The 17323-nt window shown below is 53.1% G+C and overlaps 5 protein-coding genes across 5 annotated transcripts; 3 read left to right on the forward strand and 2 right to left on the reverse strand.

The window, feature by feature from the left end:
* Positions 1-988: 988 nt before the first annotated feature.
* Positions 989-5922, forward strand: UCRPA7_554 (putative sec7 domain-containing protein; the record flags this gene model as incomplete). Its single annotated transcript, XM_007913149.1, has 6 exons — positions 989-1325; positions 1385-4136; positions 4255-4597; positions 4652-5046; positions 5621-5639; positions 5695-5922. The coding sequence occupies 6 exons, from the start codon at positions 989-991 to the stop codon at positions 5920-5922; spliced, it is 4074 nt and encodes a 1357-aa protein (XP_007911340.1).
* Positions 5923-6534: 612 nt separating this feature from the next.
* On the forward strand, positions 6535-7415 carry UCRPA7_555 (putative rna recognition domain-containing protein; the record flags this gene model as incomplete). Its single annotated transcript, XM_007913150.1, has 3 exons — positions 6535-6560; positions 6628-6941; positions 7018-7415. 3 exons carry the CDS (start codon positions 6535-6537, stop codon positions 7413-7415), a joined length of 738 nt encoding a protein of 245 aa, XP_007911341.1.
* Positions 7416-9294: 1879 nt separating this feature from the next.
* Positions 9295-11829, forward strand: UCRPA7_557 (putative pre-mrna-splicing factor syf1 protein; the record flags this gene model as incomplete). Its single annotated transcript, XM_007913151.1, has 2 exons — positions 9295-9357; positions 9418-11829. The coding sequence occupies 2 exons, from the start codon at positions 9295-9297 to the stop codon at positions 11827-11829; spliced, it is 2475 nt and encodes an 824-aa protein (XP_007911342.1).
* A 495-nt stretch (positions 11830-12324) lies between these two features.
* On the reverse strand, positions 12325-12822 carry UCRPA7_558 (hypothetical protein; the record flags this gene model as incomplete). The annotated part of the gene is made up of 3 exons (XM_007913152.1): positions 12325-12491; positions 12569-12679; positions 12816-12822. The coding sequence occupies 3 exons, from the start codon at positions 12820-12822 to the stop codon at positions 12325-12327; spliced, it is 285 nt and encodes a 94-aa protein (XP_007911343.1).
* A 1797-nt stretch (positions 12823-14619) lies between these two features.
* On the reverse strand, positions 14620-15468 carry UCRPA7_559 (putative mas3 protein; the record flags this gene model as incomplete). Its single annotated transcript, XM_007913153.1, has 2 exons — positions 14620-14937; positions 15019-15468. 2 exons carry the CDS (start codon positions 15466-15468, stop codon positions 14620-14622), a joined length of 768 nt encoding a protein of 255 aa, XP_007911344.1.
* Between the last annotated feature and the right edge of the window lie 1855 nt (positions 15469-17323).

Below are 17323 nucleotides of genomic sequence, written 5' to 3' on the forward strand. Positions count from 1 at the left end.
GAAGAGCATGTGGGGGCATATTCCTGGCTGGATTTGCATATGTTGTCTGTTCTCATCCCCCCCTCCTCAGCCTCTTTGATTGCAGGCTAGATGGGTCCTCGTTCATGTTAATGGCGTTATCAGACCGCGCGAATGGGAAGAGAAAAGGACACATAATATCCTGTATAGTACTGAGCAGAGTCGAGGGCACGATTCATGGCAGGGGCGTTTTTCGGTGTTTAGGACAGATCATCGGTACACCAACATCACCGTGTCGAATATCTCGACTATTGAGGCTGTATCCGTAGCTGCCTTGTTCTAGTCTAGTTTTCGAATGACAAGCATAGATCGATTCTTTGTTCTCCAACTCCTTTTCATTCACGAGATGAGTGCTGTCCGATGCGTAATATGGTCAAGTTGTCAGGGGAGGAAAGGCAAGGCTAACATCGGCTAGTGCCAGCTGGCGGGGCGTGCCCTCCCAAGGTTGATGCTGAGTGGCCAGGTGCCAAAAGCTGCCTGACCGGGGGCTGCCAGCCTACTCCAGCGGATGACATTTCGACGCAGCGGATTCGGGAAGCTCCATGTGTCCAAAAGTTACGGCCATAGCATTCGGGCACGTTCAGCGTCATTGTAAATCATTGACGTGTCCAACGATCTGTCCAGGCTCGGGATTCTTAATTACAGTAACCAGGCACCCGTTCTTTTAGACCTCTTTGCATTTTATCTTTCTGGCCACGTCCCCAGGAGATCTACAGGTGTTCATTTTGCCGCTGGGACCTTCGCCCGCATTCTTCAACGGTCGTAAACGAGTTGCCAGCAGAGACCTTGCCATCGAGACGCCCGCCCTCTTTCTCCTACCCCCCAATCGCATGATTCTGTCCTGCTGGAGTGCAGGATGAGTCGAGATGCGCGCGGCCCAGTTCCCAGAATAATGGAACCAGAAGCGCTGCCTGGGCTGTCGGCGCCGGGGACGCCTCTCCCCCGCCGAGTGCCTGCGCACATGTCTCGCATGCAGTATCGCAGCCGGCCGGTCTCCGTCGCCGTCGACCCCGTCTCGCTGGTCATCTCCGAGTGCATCGCCATCACCTCGGCGATCCAGAAGTTCGCCCGCTCGCCGCACTCGTCCGTCTCGGCCATCCTGGGCGGCGGACCAAGCCCCGTGCAGCTGGGCCCCCCGAGCCCGGGCCTGCGAAGCAAGAGCAAGAGCCAGGCGGCGAATCTGGTGGGAGATGGCACAAATGACTTGGTCAGGTGGGGACTGCGCGGCAAGAAGGGAAAGAGCATGCAGGATAATCCCCTGATCTCTGGCTTTGGAAGGCTGCGACATGAGTTGACAGGAATCAAAGGTATGGACTCTGTTGGAGCTACTTGCTTTGCTGAAGGTGTGTTGGCTAACGTGCAGAAGATATATACAAGTTCGATTCTTTGATGCTACTCTATCCTTTCCTCCAGATCATACAGACCAAGGGCACGGCTGCCCCCGTAACGGTGCTGGCGCTGAGAGCTATTCGAAAGTTCCTTGCGTACGGCTTCATTGGTCCCGACGCCCCTCGATTCGCCCTCGCCATGCAGTCCCTTTCAGCGGCTATCACCCACTGCCAATTCGATATTAGCGACTCAGCGCAGGAGGAGGTTGTTCTGCTGATGATACTGCACTTGATGGAGGACATGCTCGCAGGGCCGGGAGGGGATATTCTCAGCGACGAGAGCGTCTGCGACATGATGGGCCGGGGCCTCACGATTTGCTCTCGGGCGAGGTTCTCTGAGGTCCTGAGACGGACTGCAGAGGCTTCTATGGTGCGAATGTGCCAGATTATCTTTGAGGATCTTAAGCACCTGGAAGAGGAAGCTGGTGAAGAGAGTGATGCCTTGGACAAGAAGACCAATGGAGACATGGACAATGTCAAGATGGACCCCTCTGCAAACGGGACTGACATCCCTGCATCCCCACAACCCACGCCGAGTGACCCTCGCCCGTCTGAGAGCTCCGAGAAGGAAGGCAGTACGGGCGAGTCATCTGGAAGCGGGGAGGGTGATGCAACTAGCACTGCTACGGAAACTGAAGACACGCCCTCTATAGACCTCAGGCCGTACTCTCTTCCCTCCGTTCGAGAGCTCTTCAGGGTTCTTGTCAGCTTCTTGGATCCCCATGATCGTAAGCACCCTGATCAGATGAGAGTCATGGCTCTTCGGATCATTCACGTGGCCCTGGAGGTTGCCGGTCCGTCAATAGCACGGCACCCTGCTTTGGCTTCAATCGCCGAGAACCAATTATGTTCCCACCTTTTTCAGCTTGTCAGATCGGACAACATGGCTATTCTCCAAGAGTCTTTGATCGTTGCGGGTACTCTACTTTCAACCTGCCGAGGAATTTTGAAGCTACAGCAGGAGCTCTATCTGTCATATTTGGTAGCGTGTCTTCACCCGTCTGTGGAGATTCCGAGAGAAGCTGGCATTGACCCATCGCTCTATTCTGGTATTCCCCAGACGCCGAAGCTTGTTAAGCCTCCTCCGTCTCAGACAAGCAGCGGCCGCTCAACGCCTGTCCCGATAAAAGACCGTCAAAAACTAGGCATGGAGGGTGGTGCTCGCAAGCCAGACGCACGGCAAGCCATGGTCGAAAGCATTGGTGTCCTTGCCAGGATGCCAACTTTTATGGTCGAGTTGTTTGTCAACTATGACTGTGATCAAGATCGCGCGGACTTGTGTGAAGATATGGTTGGGCTGCTCTCTCGAAATGCACTACCAGACTCAGCAACATGGAGCACGACTAGCGTTCCTCCTCTCTGTCTTGATGCTTTGCTGAGATTTATCCAGTTTATTGCGGAGCGACTGGACCAACCACCCACGACTAAAGGCTACCCTGACCCTGACCGGCTCAGAGAGCAGCGTCGCAAGAAGAAGTTGATTGTGAAGGGCACTAGCAAATTTAACGAAAGCCCGAAAGGCGGTCTTGCGTACCTTCAGGACAAGGGCATTATTGAAAATGCCAGTGATCCCAAGTGCGTCGGCAAATTCTTCAGGGGCACTTCACGGGTGAACAAGAAGGTGCTGGGAGAATTCCTGTCTAAGAGGGGAAATGAGCCCATCCTGGACGAGTTTATGAGTGCGTTTGATTTCGCCGGCAAGCGTCTTGATGAAGCTCTCAGAGTGGTTCTGGAGAGCTTCCGTCTTCCCGGTGAGACCCAATTGATCCAGCGTATTGTTGAAATCTTCGGAGAGAAATATTGTGAGCAAGCACAGGCAGAAGAGGTTGCCGACAAGGACGCTGCCTTCATTCTCGCCTTTGCGGTCATCATGCTCAATACCGACCAGCACAATCCGAACATCAAGAAAGAGAAGAGAATGGACTTCACGGCCTTTGCGAGAAATCTACGCGGCTCGAATGGAGGGAAGGATTTCCCGCCTGAATACCTGCAGGCCATATATGATGAGATCAAGACAAACGAAATCATCCTGCCAGATGAACATGACAACCAGCATGCCTTCGATTATGCATGGAGAGAATTGCTTGCCAAAACAGATTTTGCAGGACCTCTGGTTTTCTGCGACACCAACATATACGACGCCGATATGTTTGCCACAACATGGAGGCCAATTGTTTCAACGCTGTCCTATGTATTCATGTCGGCAACCGATGACACAGTCTTTGCACGTGTTGTCTCTGGTTTCGACGAGTGTGCTAGGATAGCATCCAAGTATGGCATTACCGAAGCGCTGGATCAGATTATCTACTCCTTGAGTTTCATGACCACTCTCTCAACCGAGATACCATCAAACACAAACTTGAACACAGAGGTCCAAGTCGGTGAGAACAGTGTTATGGTTAGCGAGCTTGCTGTTAAGCTAGGCAGAGACTTCCGCGCGCAGCTTGCTACTTTGGTATTATTCCGGGTTGTGACGAGCAACGAGCACGTTATCCGCAAGGGCTGGGCGCACATTATTCGGATCTGGTTGAACCTTTTCGTCAATTCGCTAATACCCTCATTCTTTTCAACTGATTCGAGTTTGCTTTCTCTCCCATCGATTCCCCTCCAAAATCCCTCTCAGATCATCGACCGGGCTGCCAAGCAAAACGAGACTGGCTTTTTCGCCTCATTTACATCATACATCACGAGTTATGCGGCGGACGATCCTCCGGAGCCGTCAGATGAGGAGTTAGAAAGCACACTTTGCACTGTTGATTGTGTCAACGCATGTCAAATGGGGGATGTATTCGCTAATATTGCGTAAGTATATTTCTTCCTCCATAGACTAAGTCTCTAACTTCCATAGGGATCTGCCAGAAGAAGGCCTCGAGGCATTGGTGGACGCTCTCCTTGACCAGATTCCTGAAGACAGCTCGGGTATCGTTATAACGGTCAAGGCTGAGAACGCACCGCCCTCATCTCCCCCCAATGGAGCAAAGCCTCAGAACAGTGCTTCGTATGATCCGGGCTTGGTCTACATATTGGAATTCTGTACAGTTCTTGCGCTTCGAGACGAAAAGTCCACCGAGTTGCTTGGCAAACGGGTTGTTGAGGCTCTTCAAGCCGTTCTACGGGATACCAACAATTATCACCCCATAATCGTTGCAAGAGCAACATTCTACCTTTTCCGACTCCTCAAAGCTACCTATGTAAGTCCCGTAAAGGATAATGCAGGTACCCACGAGACTCAACAACACCTACAGGATTACGACTTCATTCGGGCTCCCGTCCTGCTACACACTGTCTCCAGCTTCCCGAAAGGCGTCTTCAAGAAGACCTCTCAGCTGGTGCTCCAGGGGCTCAAGCTCTGCATCGACGAGGCTGGTCCCTTGCGAAATGAGATCATGACCTCGCCTGATTTCTGGGCTATCTTGCGGGCCTTGGCCGCTTTCCCTGATACTGCACCAGTCGTCTTCGACATTCTCGAGAGTGGCGTAAGCCCATCGTCTACTGCCATTATGGCTGATAACTACGAGGCAGCTATCGCTTTGCTCAATGATATCGCCTCAGCAGCAAAGGTGGGCGCTGTTAAGGAGCAGAAAGTAGATCGCAAACAGCAACAGCGGAAACCTCGTACTCCGGTCAAGGAGACCCATAGGTATGTTTCAAGCCACCTTGTTTCCTCTGGCAATAGCGAAAACTGACAAACATAGTGACAATGAGACGGTGCAAAGGGGTATCAAAGCCATAAACATCATTTATAGCATGACCTCTCGCATCCCGCAGCTAATAGAGCAATCTCACCTGGAGAGCAGCGAAGGTATGAAAGAAAGTCATAAACATGTGAAGTGAGCTAATGATGGAGCAGCATGGTCCGCCTACTGGCTTCCCATTTTCAAGGCATTGACCACTCAGTGTACCAATCCATGCCGGGAGATCAGGCATCTCGCTGTCAACTCTTTGCAGAGGTCCCTCTTGTCACCTGAGTTGACCTCCAGCGATCATAGCGAATGGACAGCCATCTTTGGAGAAGTCCTGTTCCCTCTAATTCTAACCCTACTGAAGCCTGAGGTGTTCTCTTCAGATCGTGACGGTATGAGCGAAACAAGGGTACAGGCTTCATCTTTGCTTTGCAAGGTGTTCTTACAATACCTTGTTTTGCTCTCGCAATGGGATGGCATGCTGGATCTCTGGTTGAAGATTATCGATATCATGGATCGCCTCATGAATAGTGGTCAAGGCGATAGCTTGGTAAGCTCCAACTCATCATACCTTCTTAACTTCTTCGCTAATTGCATGCTTGTAGGAGGAGGCAGTGCCCGAGAACTTGAAGAATGTGCTCCTGTTTATGTCGAGCAGCGGCTACCTGGTGCCTCCTAGCAAGGACCCGTCGCAGGAGAAGCTGTGGGTTGAGACCTGGAAGAGAATCGATCGTTTCTTGCCAGACCTACGGAGCGAGCTGGCCTTAGACGAGCCGAAGGGGCCAGAGGTAGAGGTACCACCTGCTGAGAAGGTTGAGGAGAAGGCTGCTTGAGCAGTGCAGAGTTTCCTTATTGTTCCTGACATGAGCCATCAAGATGGCACACCGAAGTGCATGAGACCGGAGAAGACGAGCATATAGATCCAGTGTTAGACGGATGCTCTGGGAAGAGCTGTAATCTTATGTAATACCTTGTATGGGTATAGAAATAAAACTTCGAAGTCTTATATTCGAAATCCAAAATCGAAAGCTTGAGACCCCATGTTGCTCTGTTTGTTTAATCAAGGGACCCTTTGGCACTATAACGCAGTAAGTGACTGCTCCAAGGGGTGGTTGTGATCCTACCGATTCCTACGTAAGCCTTTGGCAATGCTTTGTCCAAGGTATTTCTCACTTTCTCCTCGTGTGGTCGTTCTACACGCTCTTTCTCAGTCTGCTAGGTAGCTGGCAGTGCAGAAGGGAACAGTGCGAACTCCAAATATCTAGCACCTCCGTAGACAGTGTCGCTGAGGCGCATACTGTGGCGCGGCTACCTGACTTTTCGCGGAAGAAGGCATCTTTCCACTACATCGACGCTTCTTGCACCACAAGCAAAAGCTGAGCTCTCCAGCAACAGCATAGCCTCTGTAAAACCACACTCCACCTCATTGAGGGCGGTAGGTCAAAATGGCGTCGAGCCCCCCAATCGCCACGTACGTGTCATTGCACTCCGACACTACGTAGGCCGCATTGGACTAACATTTTTTTCTGTATCTGCAGTGTCTACGTGCGCAACCTCGAGGAGCGCGTCAAGCCGGAGCCCCTGAAGGAGGCCCTGAGCGAGATCTTCTCCGAGTATGGCAACATCATCGACATCGTCGCCAAGACGAACCTGAAGGCCAAGGGCCAGGCGTTCATCGTCTTCGACAGCCCCGAGGCTGCGCAGCAAGCTATCGAGGAAGTCCAAGGCTTTGAGCTCTTCGACAAACCGATGCAGCTAGCGCTGGCAAGGACACGCAGTGATGCGACGGTCAAGACGTTCGGCTCTGAGGAGGACTTTGAGCTGCATAAGCGACGACGAACCGCCGAGAAAGGTACGTGGCGAATGGGTGCTGTGAATGTTTGAATTCTCCAGTGGAGTATAGCTAATAATCTTGTTCTTTACAACAGACAAGAAGAAGGCCATCGAGGCGGCACAAGACCAGCAACGTCTCAAGCGTCCCGGTGCCGCTGGCCCAGAAGCCGTACGACCAGCCAAGACGGCGAGAGGCGCTGGTCTCAAGGCGACAGGACCCTCTGCCGCTGCCGTTGTGCCCGACGAGTATCTCCCGCCGAACAAGGTCCTTTTCATCCAGAACATCCCCGACGACTACGATGTCGAGGCGCTCACCAGCATCTTTGGCCGCTTCGACGGCTTCCGCGAAGCGCGTCTGGTGCCTGGTCGCCGCGGTATTGCATTCGTCGAGTACGATGCGGAGGCGGGTGCTATCACGGCCAAGGAGAACACCGCTGGCATGTCGCTGAATGGTGGATCGCATACCATGAAAGTTACGTACCAACGGCAGTAGAGAAACAGGGCTGGGCCAACTATAGCAATAGATGCTTAGGTATAGGATGCTATGATACAGAACTAGGCAGGGCAAGAAAAAGCATCGTCATACAAACCAATTGATACCATACAAATAATCTTGCAATGCCCCCAGTCGCCGATCAGTCAAAATCACTTGGTTCAAGGCTGTCCAAAATATCGTTTAGAATATGACATCGTCATCCTCGTTTTCGCCTAGGATGTCCGTAGTACCGGTTGCCTCTGCAGCAGCTGCATCGTCCTTGTCCTCCTGCTCGCGGGCTGCCCTCTTAACTTTCATCTCTGCATCTTCTACAGCAGTATCTCGTTGCTTCTTTCCGGCAACCTACAATGAATTAGTAAACGTATAAGATTAATGGTACCGGCAAGACTTGCCTTCTTTAGTCGATAGAACTCCTCTCGATCCAGCTCATCAAGCTCGGAGTTGATGTATTTGATGGTGTTCTCGGTTCGGGGGATAATGACATGCTCACTATGGCACGTTAGTATCTAATTTGCAACATGGACGATACGGGTATGTAGTACATTGCATTCACTGCAAGACGTTAGCAAAGATCGATAAAGCATGGTAACGATGACATACCTCGTCGGTTGACAACCTTGATGACCTCATCGAGGATGACGAACGCGGTCTAAAAGAGTAAGTTCTAGGCCTGAAACTCGTGGGGGCCTTTCAAAGCAGCATGCGCACCTGTAGACTGGCGAGCTCAACAAGGGCCTCCACTGCTCGTGCATATGTCTCCCTGCATCGCTGAACTTGCTGACCACCCTTGCCCAAGCCAGTCATGGCAAAGTCATTGTTTCCCTCGGTCGTGTAGCTCTCAAACGCGGGGAGCAGCACACCAGACACGTTATCCTGCTTCGCGCGGATGCGGAACCTCGCCGACCGTGCTGATTCTTGTACCTGGTAACCGATATCTCCACCCACGGCATATGTGACCTCTGCTAGAGAGAACGATGCAATTTGCATGACTCTGCCCATCTTCCGCTTTGCTTCGTCTATCCGCCGTGTGATCTCTCGGAAACGCCTGGATGGTATATTAGTAAATGACCCAGTACAGGGGGTTTCGGGGAGGCGCACTTGGTGAGGGCTTCACTCTTTCGCTTCAGCAAGCTGTGACCAGTCTCAGCGCCCTTGAGCTTAGCTTTCATTAAAGCAAGAGACTGGCGGGTCGCGAAGACCGCCTCTCGGTCCTACGAGCATCTGGTGAGCTTCTTGCCATGCGTACGAATATCTCGCAATGGGGTACATACTGCGGCGCCAGACATCTTGCTCTGCGCTATTCGACAAGAGTGAGAGATGAAAGAAAGAGCTCAGATATAAAAAGTATCCGAGGAGATCAATCGGGTTCTAGGCGAATGGAATTGAGGCGACAATATGTCTGAATTCGAGAAGGCAAAGAGGGGGAGCTTGGGGATCGTTGACGATGAAATAGCTGAGGTGCATGTGCAGCGCTACCAAGCTGTCTCTGGCCTACTTTCCCAGCGGCTCTTCAGGCTGGCTTGGCTGGTGCTCCACCGGAACGATAGCTTATCGAGAGTGACTCAGTGGTACCTGCTGGAGTCGCAATTATCGCCCAATTAATGCCGCGCCCGCACTCGAAGAAGGTACCCCACTGTATCTCGTCACGGCAGTTTTGCATGAATTTAACTGGGTTGACTGGCACAGGCGCGAAGGAAAAAGCAAAAGACGCCGTCGAGGAGAATAGAATTGAAACTGTCAACTGCCACGCCCTGCCGTCATCGCGACCCGGCGCAAGCTGCCAAAAGACACCGAAATGCGCTGACAAGTGCACCAAAACTTCGATTCACCTTTTCTTCCCTTCATCTCGCGTTTCTGACACGGCCAGGGGGCCGCCATGCCGGCGACTAGAATGGCCAACGGCGTCGGGCTGGGACGACAGCCAGACCTCACTCTTGTGGTAAGTCTCGACTACTTGTTGTTTGTGAGTCTTGTTCGTAGATCTAACTCTATCTTTCAGTCAGACGATGACTTCATCTACGAGCAGGACATCCAGCGAAATCCCGGCAGCACAAAACCATGGCTCGCCTATGTCGAGTTCAAGTTCCAGCACGGCTCTGTCCACGAGCAAGCCTTCGTCCTCGAGCGCGCCTGCATACAGCTGCCGCGATCCTACAAGCTGTGGAAGATCTACCTGAGGTTTCGCGTCAAGCATCTCGCCAAGCTGAATCCGGCCGTCTTCGCCTCTGAGTACCGCAAGGTCAACGCGCTCTTTGAGCGGGCCTTGATCCTCCTGAACAAGATGCCGCGGATATGGGAAATGTATCTGAAGTTTCTGATGAAGCAGCCTCTCGTCACTGTTACCCGCCACGCGTTCGATCGAGCACTCCGGGCGCTGCCGATCACTCAGCACAACAGAATATGGGCTCTCTACAGGCCGTTTGCGAATTCAGCATCGGGCGAGACGGCAGTCAAGATCTGGAGGCGGTATATGCAGGTTCATCCGGAGGATGCAGAGGACTTTATCGAGCTACTTATTCACGTTGGATTTTATACAGAGGCGGTCCACAAGTACATCGATATACTCAACAATCCTCGTTTCCAGAGCAAGCAGGGCAAGGGTCACTATGAGCTCTGGAGCGAGATGGTAGATTTACTAGTTGATCATGCCGGCGAGATTGAGACTGGTCACGAGACCGGTATCGACGTGGAGCGAATCATCCGGAGCGGCATTGACCGCTTCGCAGATCAAAGAGGAAAGCTGTGGGTTGGTCTTGCAACGTACTGGATTCGACGAGGTAGCTTTGAACGTGCGAGAGATGTCTTTGAGGAGGGCATCACAACCGTGATGACGGTCCGAGACTTCACTCTTGTGTTCGACTCGTACGCGGAGTTCGAGGAATCTATCATCGGTGCGCTCATGGAAGTTGCTCAAACACGGGCAGAGAAGGGAGTCGTTGATGAGGCGGCCGATTTCGACCTTGACATCCGCATGATGCGTTTTGAGCACCTAATGGACCGCCGCCCCTTCCTCCTTAACGATGTCTTGCTACGGCAGAATCCAAACAACGTCTCCGAGTGGGAGAAGCGTGTCGCTCTCTGGGGAGACAACAAGCAAGAAGTTGTCCAGACATACACCGATGCGATTGCTGCGATCCAGCCAAAGAAAGCTAGCGGCGCATTCCACCAACTCTGGGCCAACTATGCGAAGTTCTACGAGCGGGGTGGTGATCTGCGCAACGCCCGCATCATCATGGAGAAGGCGGTTAAAGTGCCCTTCAAGTCCGTTGCCGAACTCGCCGACATGTGGATTGAGTGGGCGGAAATGGAGCTGCGCAACGAAAACTTTGATGAGGCCGTCCGAATTATGGCGAAGGCTGTACAGGCACCAAAACGTTCCACGGTTGACTATTTCGACGAGACATTATCCCCTCAGCAGAGAGTTCATAAGAGCTGGAAGTTATGGAGTTTCTACGTTGACCTGGTAGAGAGCGTCAGCTCATTAGAAGAGACGAAGAAGGTGTATGAGCGAATTTTCGAGCTCAGAATTGCCACACCCCAGACAGTGGTCAACTATGCCAACCTGCTTGAGGAGAACAAATACTATGAAGAGTCGTTCAAGATCTACGAGCGAGGTCTCGATCTGTTCAGTTACCCGGTGGCCTTCGAACTATGGAATCTATACCTGACCAAGGCCGTCGATCGGGAGATTGGCATCGAGAGGTTACGAGATCTCTTCGAGCAGGCAGTGGAAGGCTGCCCGCCCAAGTTCGCCAAGATATTATATCTCATGTACGGCAATTTAGAGGAGGAGCGAGGTCTAGCTCGTCATGCCATGCGTATCTACGAGAGGGCCACCCGCGCTGTCTCGGACGAGGACCGTGCCGACATGTTCAACTTCTACATTACAAAATCCGCATCAAACTTCGGATTGCCATCAACACGTCCGATCTACGAAAGGGCTATTGCAGCCCTACCAGACGACGAGGCCCGCGATATGTGCCTGAAGTTCGCCGATATGGAAAAGCGACTGGGCGAAATCGACCGGGCCCGTGCCATCTATGGTCATGCCTCTCAGTTCTGCGACCCTCGCACGAACCCGGCTTTCTGGACGAAGTGGGAGCAGTTCGAAGTGCAGCACGGAAACGAGGACACCTTCAAGGAGATGCGCAGGATCAAGCGCAGCGTCCAGGCACAGTACAACACCGACGTCAACTTTATCGCGTCTCAAGCTCTGGCAAGGAGTCAAGCCACGCAGGACATTGTGGTCGACGACGACGTTGCGGACGCCATGGAGGCGTTGGAGCGACAGGCTCGAGCACCTGTGGGATTCGTGGCGGCCAGCGATGGGCCAAAGGGCGGCAATATTCCCGCACCTCCTGTGGTGGCCTCCAATCCCGACGCAATCGACATTGACGATATGGATGAATGAATTTATTTCCCAACAGCTGTATTATCTCGGAAAAGGGGAGGCCTTCGTTTCTTTCATTTGTTTACATGAGTTAGGGTCTTACATAGGGGGGCATGGCTGGTTTTCTCTTTTTTCTGGAATGGCAACACAGACATAGTGCTTATCACACAGAGAGAGAGCGGAAACAAAGTTGAAAAAAGAGTTGTTCATTTCATGATAACGACTCCTTTGGCCGGTGCTCCGTGAAACTCACAGAAGTGACACATCGTAAGACTACACTACACGTATACAAGGAAAAATGCAACGTTCCCCCCAAGACGGTAGACCAAACACAGGCTGGTATTTCGTTTCGTTCAAACATCTTAAACGCAGCAGATACTCTTATCTAGACACGTCCCGTTAACCTCGCATGAACGACAAAAAAAGGTTCAAAGGAGCTCAAAGAAGCCAGAAGACGGGCGGATTCATCGGCAATCAATCAATCGAATAAGCGAGAATCAGTCATCCGGCAGACTTCTAGTTGCTCGAGACAGACTTCTTCCGGCCGCCCCAGCCCTTCTCGGCGAGCTTCTCGTGGTATTTTGAGGCGTAGTTGTTCTCGACGTGGCCGTCGCGCGAGGCGGGCACGGCGTAGATGGAGCCCTTGCGCTTCTGGAACCGGCTGGGCGGCACCTTGGATGCGTCTAAGTGGAATTCGATGTTAGTTCAACACGAGCTCTGAGGTTAAATTGGGGGGGTTTTGATGGGAGAAGCTGCTTACCCCACTCGACGCTTTCCCGTCGGTCGACTGGCGACGAGGCTGTGGGAGAGGTGTCGCGCATGGCGGGAGCCTCCTCCTGCATCGTGTTCTCGAATTGGGTCTGGTTCTGGCCTAGAGAGAGGGCCTGTTAGCCGGCTTGCCGCAAATGCACGATGCGCGCCCTACGAGTGGAGTCTGGGGTAGACAGCACAGCGAGAGTGGGGGCCGGTGCTATAGCAGCAGAAGTGGACAGGACAGAACAACTTACTCTCCATTGTATATGGTATGTGGTATGTATGATTGTGTAAAGAAGGTGTATCTCTGATACTTGGATTCGTGTTGATTCTAGGATTTCTTTTTTGGAAAATGAAGATATTCAGGTTGAGGTATTTAGAGGGGGAGGGGACGGAGAAGGTTTTGAATGATTCTTGGGAGGGGGCATTGCCTCAAATACTAACATCAGAGTACCGGTAGAGATAAGGCGTCGTCAGTGAGTGAGTTAGTGACAAGGTTACTTCATTACGGCATCGGGCGATGATGAACGATATGGGAAGGTATGGGCATGGCTCGGCATGGGAAGGCACGACGGGCACTTCAGGCGAGATTCAAGCATCATCCTCTCATTCCCTCTTCAGTTAGTCCCATCCATCCCATCCATCCCATCCATTCAATTCATTGTGATGTGACGAGGTCAAATGCAAATGTAGATCGCCACTGCCGTTCTCTGTGAAGACACATTCTACTTCGACTTCTAACTTCTACATGCAAACCCCTCCCCCTCCTTTTTCCTTTTGCTCGCAATCACAGGCAAATGCTCACGAATCAGCTAGGCAGCCTCCGTCATCTAGTTGCCCTAGCGGCGTGCTAGCTGAGATGTCATTGTCAGTTATTAGTTAGGGAAACAGACAGACTGGTGTGTATGAGTGAGGGAGGGCGAGGAGGCGAGCTACCTACCAAGACACTTGAGAGATACACTCGCAGGTTGCCCAGACGTCACCCATGGTCACCCTCCATTCACTGCCACCGCCTTACTGGCTCGTGGCGCACATCTGGTTCGCCGGCAGGAGATAGTGCTCCTCAGAGCGAAGCGTGAAGCAGCCGGGCACCAGCATGTCCCTACCCAATCCGGGAGAGGCACAAAGCAGCCAAGTGACGTCGCCGTAATGCACCTGACGAGGGTTCAAAGCCTCTGAGCCACCCGAGCCACCCCAGCACCTGCCGTGCGCTAGGCGAGCCCCTCTGGTTGGTCAGGCGGCGGGGTTGAGGCGTAACAGCTCATCCACACGGGGAAGGGATCGCCCCCTCAGATCTCCGGAGGTTCTAGAGCGCCTCCGATCTGCTTGCTGCTCTTGATTCACTTCGTCTCGCTGTCGCTCGCTCACTCTGGAGTAATACGCAAGCTCAAGGACACGCCTGTTGGCCAATTCCTTATCTCACTTATCGCTCATCACAGGCAACCTTACACAAGCATTTCGAGATTCACGGACGGACAGTTCTGGGGCTGATGACTGGCTAAAACGGCCTGATATTGCCGCTAGACAATGGCTGTGTGCATCGCAAGATTCCGAATCTACAGCTTGGAGCAAGATCTTCGGGGTCCCTTCTTGGCGTGCAATATAAGGACCTGCCAATCCTCTGCTCCTCCTCCATTCCCCGTTTCCACACCCACCAACCCCGCGCTGCCCGATGTATCCCAAGGGATGGCCAGGCCAATTAGTCTAATGTCCGATGATGTTATCTGCCGGCATCACGGAGGGGGGGTGAGAAATTGGTCACTAGCGAGGACCTTTGTGAACGGCGTCACTCGATGAATCCAATTGATTGTTCACGTTGGGGCATTCGGGATTCAAAGAATGTGGTTTATTCTAAAGACATCTAGTCAAGTCGGAATAGGTCTGGCAATACAACATATGTAACGGCAACTAGGTAACAAACAGCATGGTCGTCATCGCGAGGTCACCGTGCAGCAGCGTTGCCCCTCCGGCGCCACAGGCTCGGCGCCCCTCCCGTCATTGACCCCTTTTTTGTACATCCTGCAGCATCCCATCTTCACTCAGCGCTCAAATCTCTCTTCAGATCTCCTCCCCATCGGCCCGCAGCTCAGCGAGATACTCCGGGTCCAGGTCAGACACGTCGATAGTCGAGGCGCGCTTGATCATCTTGGTGAGCAGCTGCTCGCTGCGCTTCATGGACAGGGCGAGCGCCCGGCGGGCCTGGGCCGGCGTGGTGGTGTTGGCCATCTGTACCGGGACGACACCGCCGAAGGGGCCGGCGCGAGCGGCGTTCTGGCACCGGACGAGGCACACGTTGTCCTGGCCGGCCACGGTACCGGTGCAGGACTGGTCGGCCGGGATGGCCGCATTCAGAGGGAAGTCGGTGGCGGCACCATCCTGGTACGATGTTAGCAAGTGTTACATTTTCAGCTGCGGGAGATGATGTCCCCCATCAAGGTAGGTATGGATGGAACTTACTCGGTTGCGCGAGTTCTCGCCTGGAGGCGTGGTCGTGACATCAATGTTCTGCCAGTCCTGGCCGGTGCCGTCGGCATTGATCATGCAGGTGTACGGACCGCCACCGTCAGCATTGACCTGGTGCAGCGTCATCTGCACCTCGCCGCCCTGCGACACCTGCGGCAGCTGCTCGCCCGTCTCGGCCATGATGGCCTTGGTGCCCGCCTCGAGCTCGTTGTCGCCCGCGCCGACCGTCTCGCCAAACGTGTCCGCCGCGTCGCCCTTGAACCGCGTGCTGTCCTGCTGGAAGGGGTTGCGGCGCGTCCCGTCGCGCGGCGTGCTCGTGTCGATGCCCAGCGCCATGCCCGAGCCGCCGGCGTCGCCGGTCGCGGCGATGATGGCGCCGTGGCCGGCCACGAGCTCGGCGGTGGCGAGCAGGGAGGTGAGGAGGAGGGTCTTGAGGGATGCCATTGCTGCTGCTGCTGTTTGATGCTCGTGTCTTGTAAAGAAGGTAAGGTGGTTGATTAGAGAAGGTAAGTGACCTGTCCGGCAGGAAGGGGCTATTAAAAGACTGAATGGAAGAGGAGAGAGAGATTGAAGTGAAGAGACCCGATGATGCTGAGATGCTGTCCGATGATGAGAATAAGAGATGGACTCACGGTAAGGCATGGCCTGATTTATAGACTTTGGACTGCAGCTATCATCACAATGACTCCTGCCTCGTATACTATTCTCTGCACTCAAGAACAAGCCGCAGTGGGTTTCGAGTTCTGATCAGTCCAAACTGCCAAGCCAAACATTTAAGCTTCTGTTCAGGAGCCGCACTGGCACCTAACAGGGGATGTCTCTATAGGTGGCGAGGAGTGTCGACGAGAGCCAGACAGCTTCCGGGGAACCTGCAGCCAAGTCGGTTCTCTCCGGCTGCTCGCCAGTGCCCTGGCTGTGAATCCCCGCTGTAGATCTCGCGCGGTCAAGCTTTCGCCGCGTTTCGGGGATCTTAGTCTTGGGGCTTCCTGAGAAGTTGAAGGCTCGCGGCAGCCATGCGACAACCGCAGCGGATCTCCGATTGGCGTAGATCATGTCCAAGAACCCGGCGCTTGCCATTTTTGTTTCTCTTGGCGTCTAGCTCGCGATCCTATCGGGGAGAATGATTGCGGCAAGGATGCGTTTGCGATCATGTAGCATCTCCAGAAGATCCGTCTTGGCTCCGTGGATCTGAGGCGGGCTGGCTCCATGCGGCTCTTGGGGGGGCTGTGCATCTTGATGCTGGCGGACCCCCTGGCGGGCATCATATGGTTGGGGTTGGGGAGCCTTGTACAGGAATGGCAATCAAAGCGAGAGCCTCAGACTTGTCAAGCTTCTTTTGATCGCCGCAGGGGCTGGATAGAACTGGTGGTATTGTGTTTGCGTGTCAAGGGTCTGGAGAGCCAATCGCAAGATTTCCGCTATGGTCGTTTCGTGGTAGTTGAAACCTGGCAACATCGGATGATTCTGGACCTCGGTATCGACGCAAGTCGCTCCAACTTCCCATTTTTGATGGCAGAAGTTACATCTCCTCCTTCGAAAGTTAGAGTTTGAGAAAAGAGAAGACTCATAGATGGCACTGTGAAGTATTCCTGAATGGCATTAGTTTAGCAGAGGAGGCATTTGGCACCTACTGATGCATCAAAAAGTTTGAATGACAGCTTGCACAGTAAAGAGTCTTGGTGCAATTTTGGAGTGACCAATTATAACATCTTTCGTGCAGCGAATTAAACAATGGAGGGGACCTGGTCAGGTGCCAGAGCCTCGCCTGGCAATGATGCCTGGAGAGAAGGGAGCTGCAATCTTTCCCAGCGCCTCCATGATTTTGCCCACATCCGAGCAAGTCATCCCGATCCATAACAGCACCGTGATCATGGCCCAGAAGATCACGGACACCGGGCTGTCAATCATCTATGAGCCAGACGACAGAGATCCAGTAGCTGAGTAAGAATTCCAGATTTCCAGGACGCAGAGTGAATGTAGCCTCACTACGCAGAAAGTTTTCCTAATGGGCAGGCCATGATACGTCGCAGAATACTGATTTTATGACAGCCTTGTGTTTGTCCACGGGTTACAAGGTCATCCTTATCACACATGGGCGTCAAAAGCTAGTGAATTGGCGATGCTGCCGAAGGACCAAATCATACCAAAGGAAACCAAGAAGACGAAGAAGTCGTTTCGCGCTAGGTTTAAATCATTGACGAAGAACCACACAAGTTCTGTGCATGACCCTGTGCATGAGAACCCTTCGGATGAAGTATTTTGGCCACTGCATCTGTTGTCCAAGTCAACAACTTGTGGT

Source organism: Phaeoacremonium minimum (assembly GCF_000392275.1).
Source record: "Phaeoacremonium minimum UCRPA7 unplaced genomic scaffold PA7_03_scaffold_39, whole genome shotgun sequence".
Taxonomy (NCBI): domain Eukaryota; kingdom Fungi; phylum Ascomycota; class Sordariomycetes; order Togniniales; family Togniniaceae; genus Phaeoacremonium; species Phaeoacremonium minimum.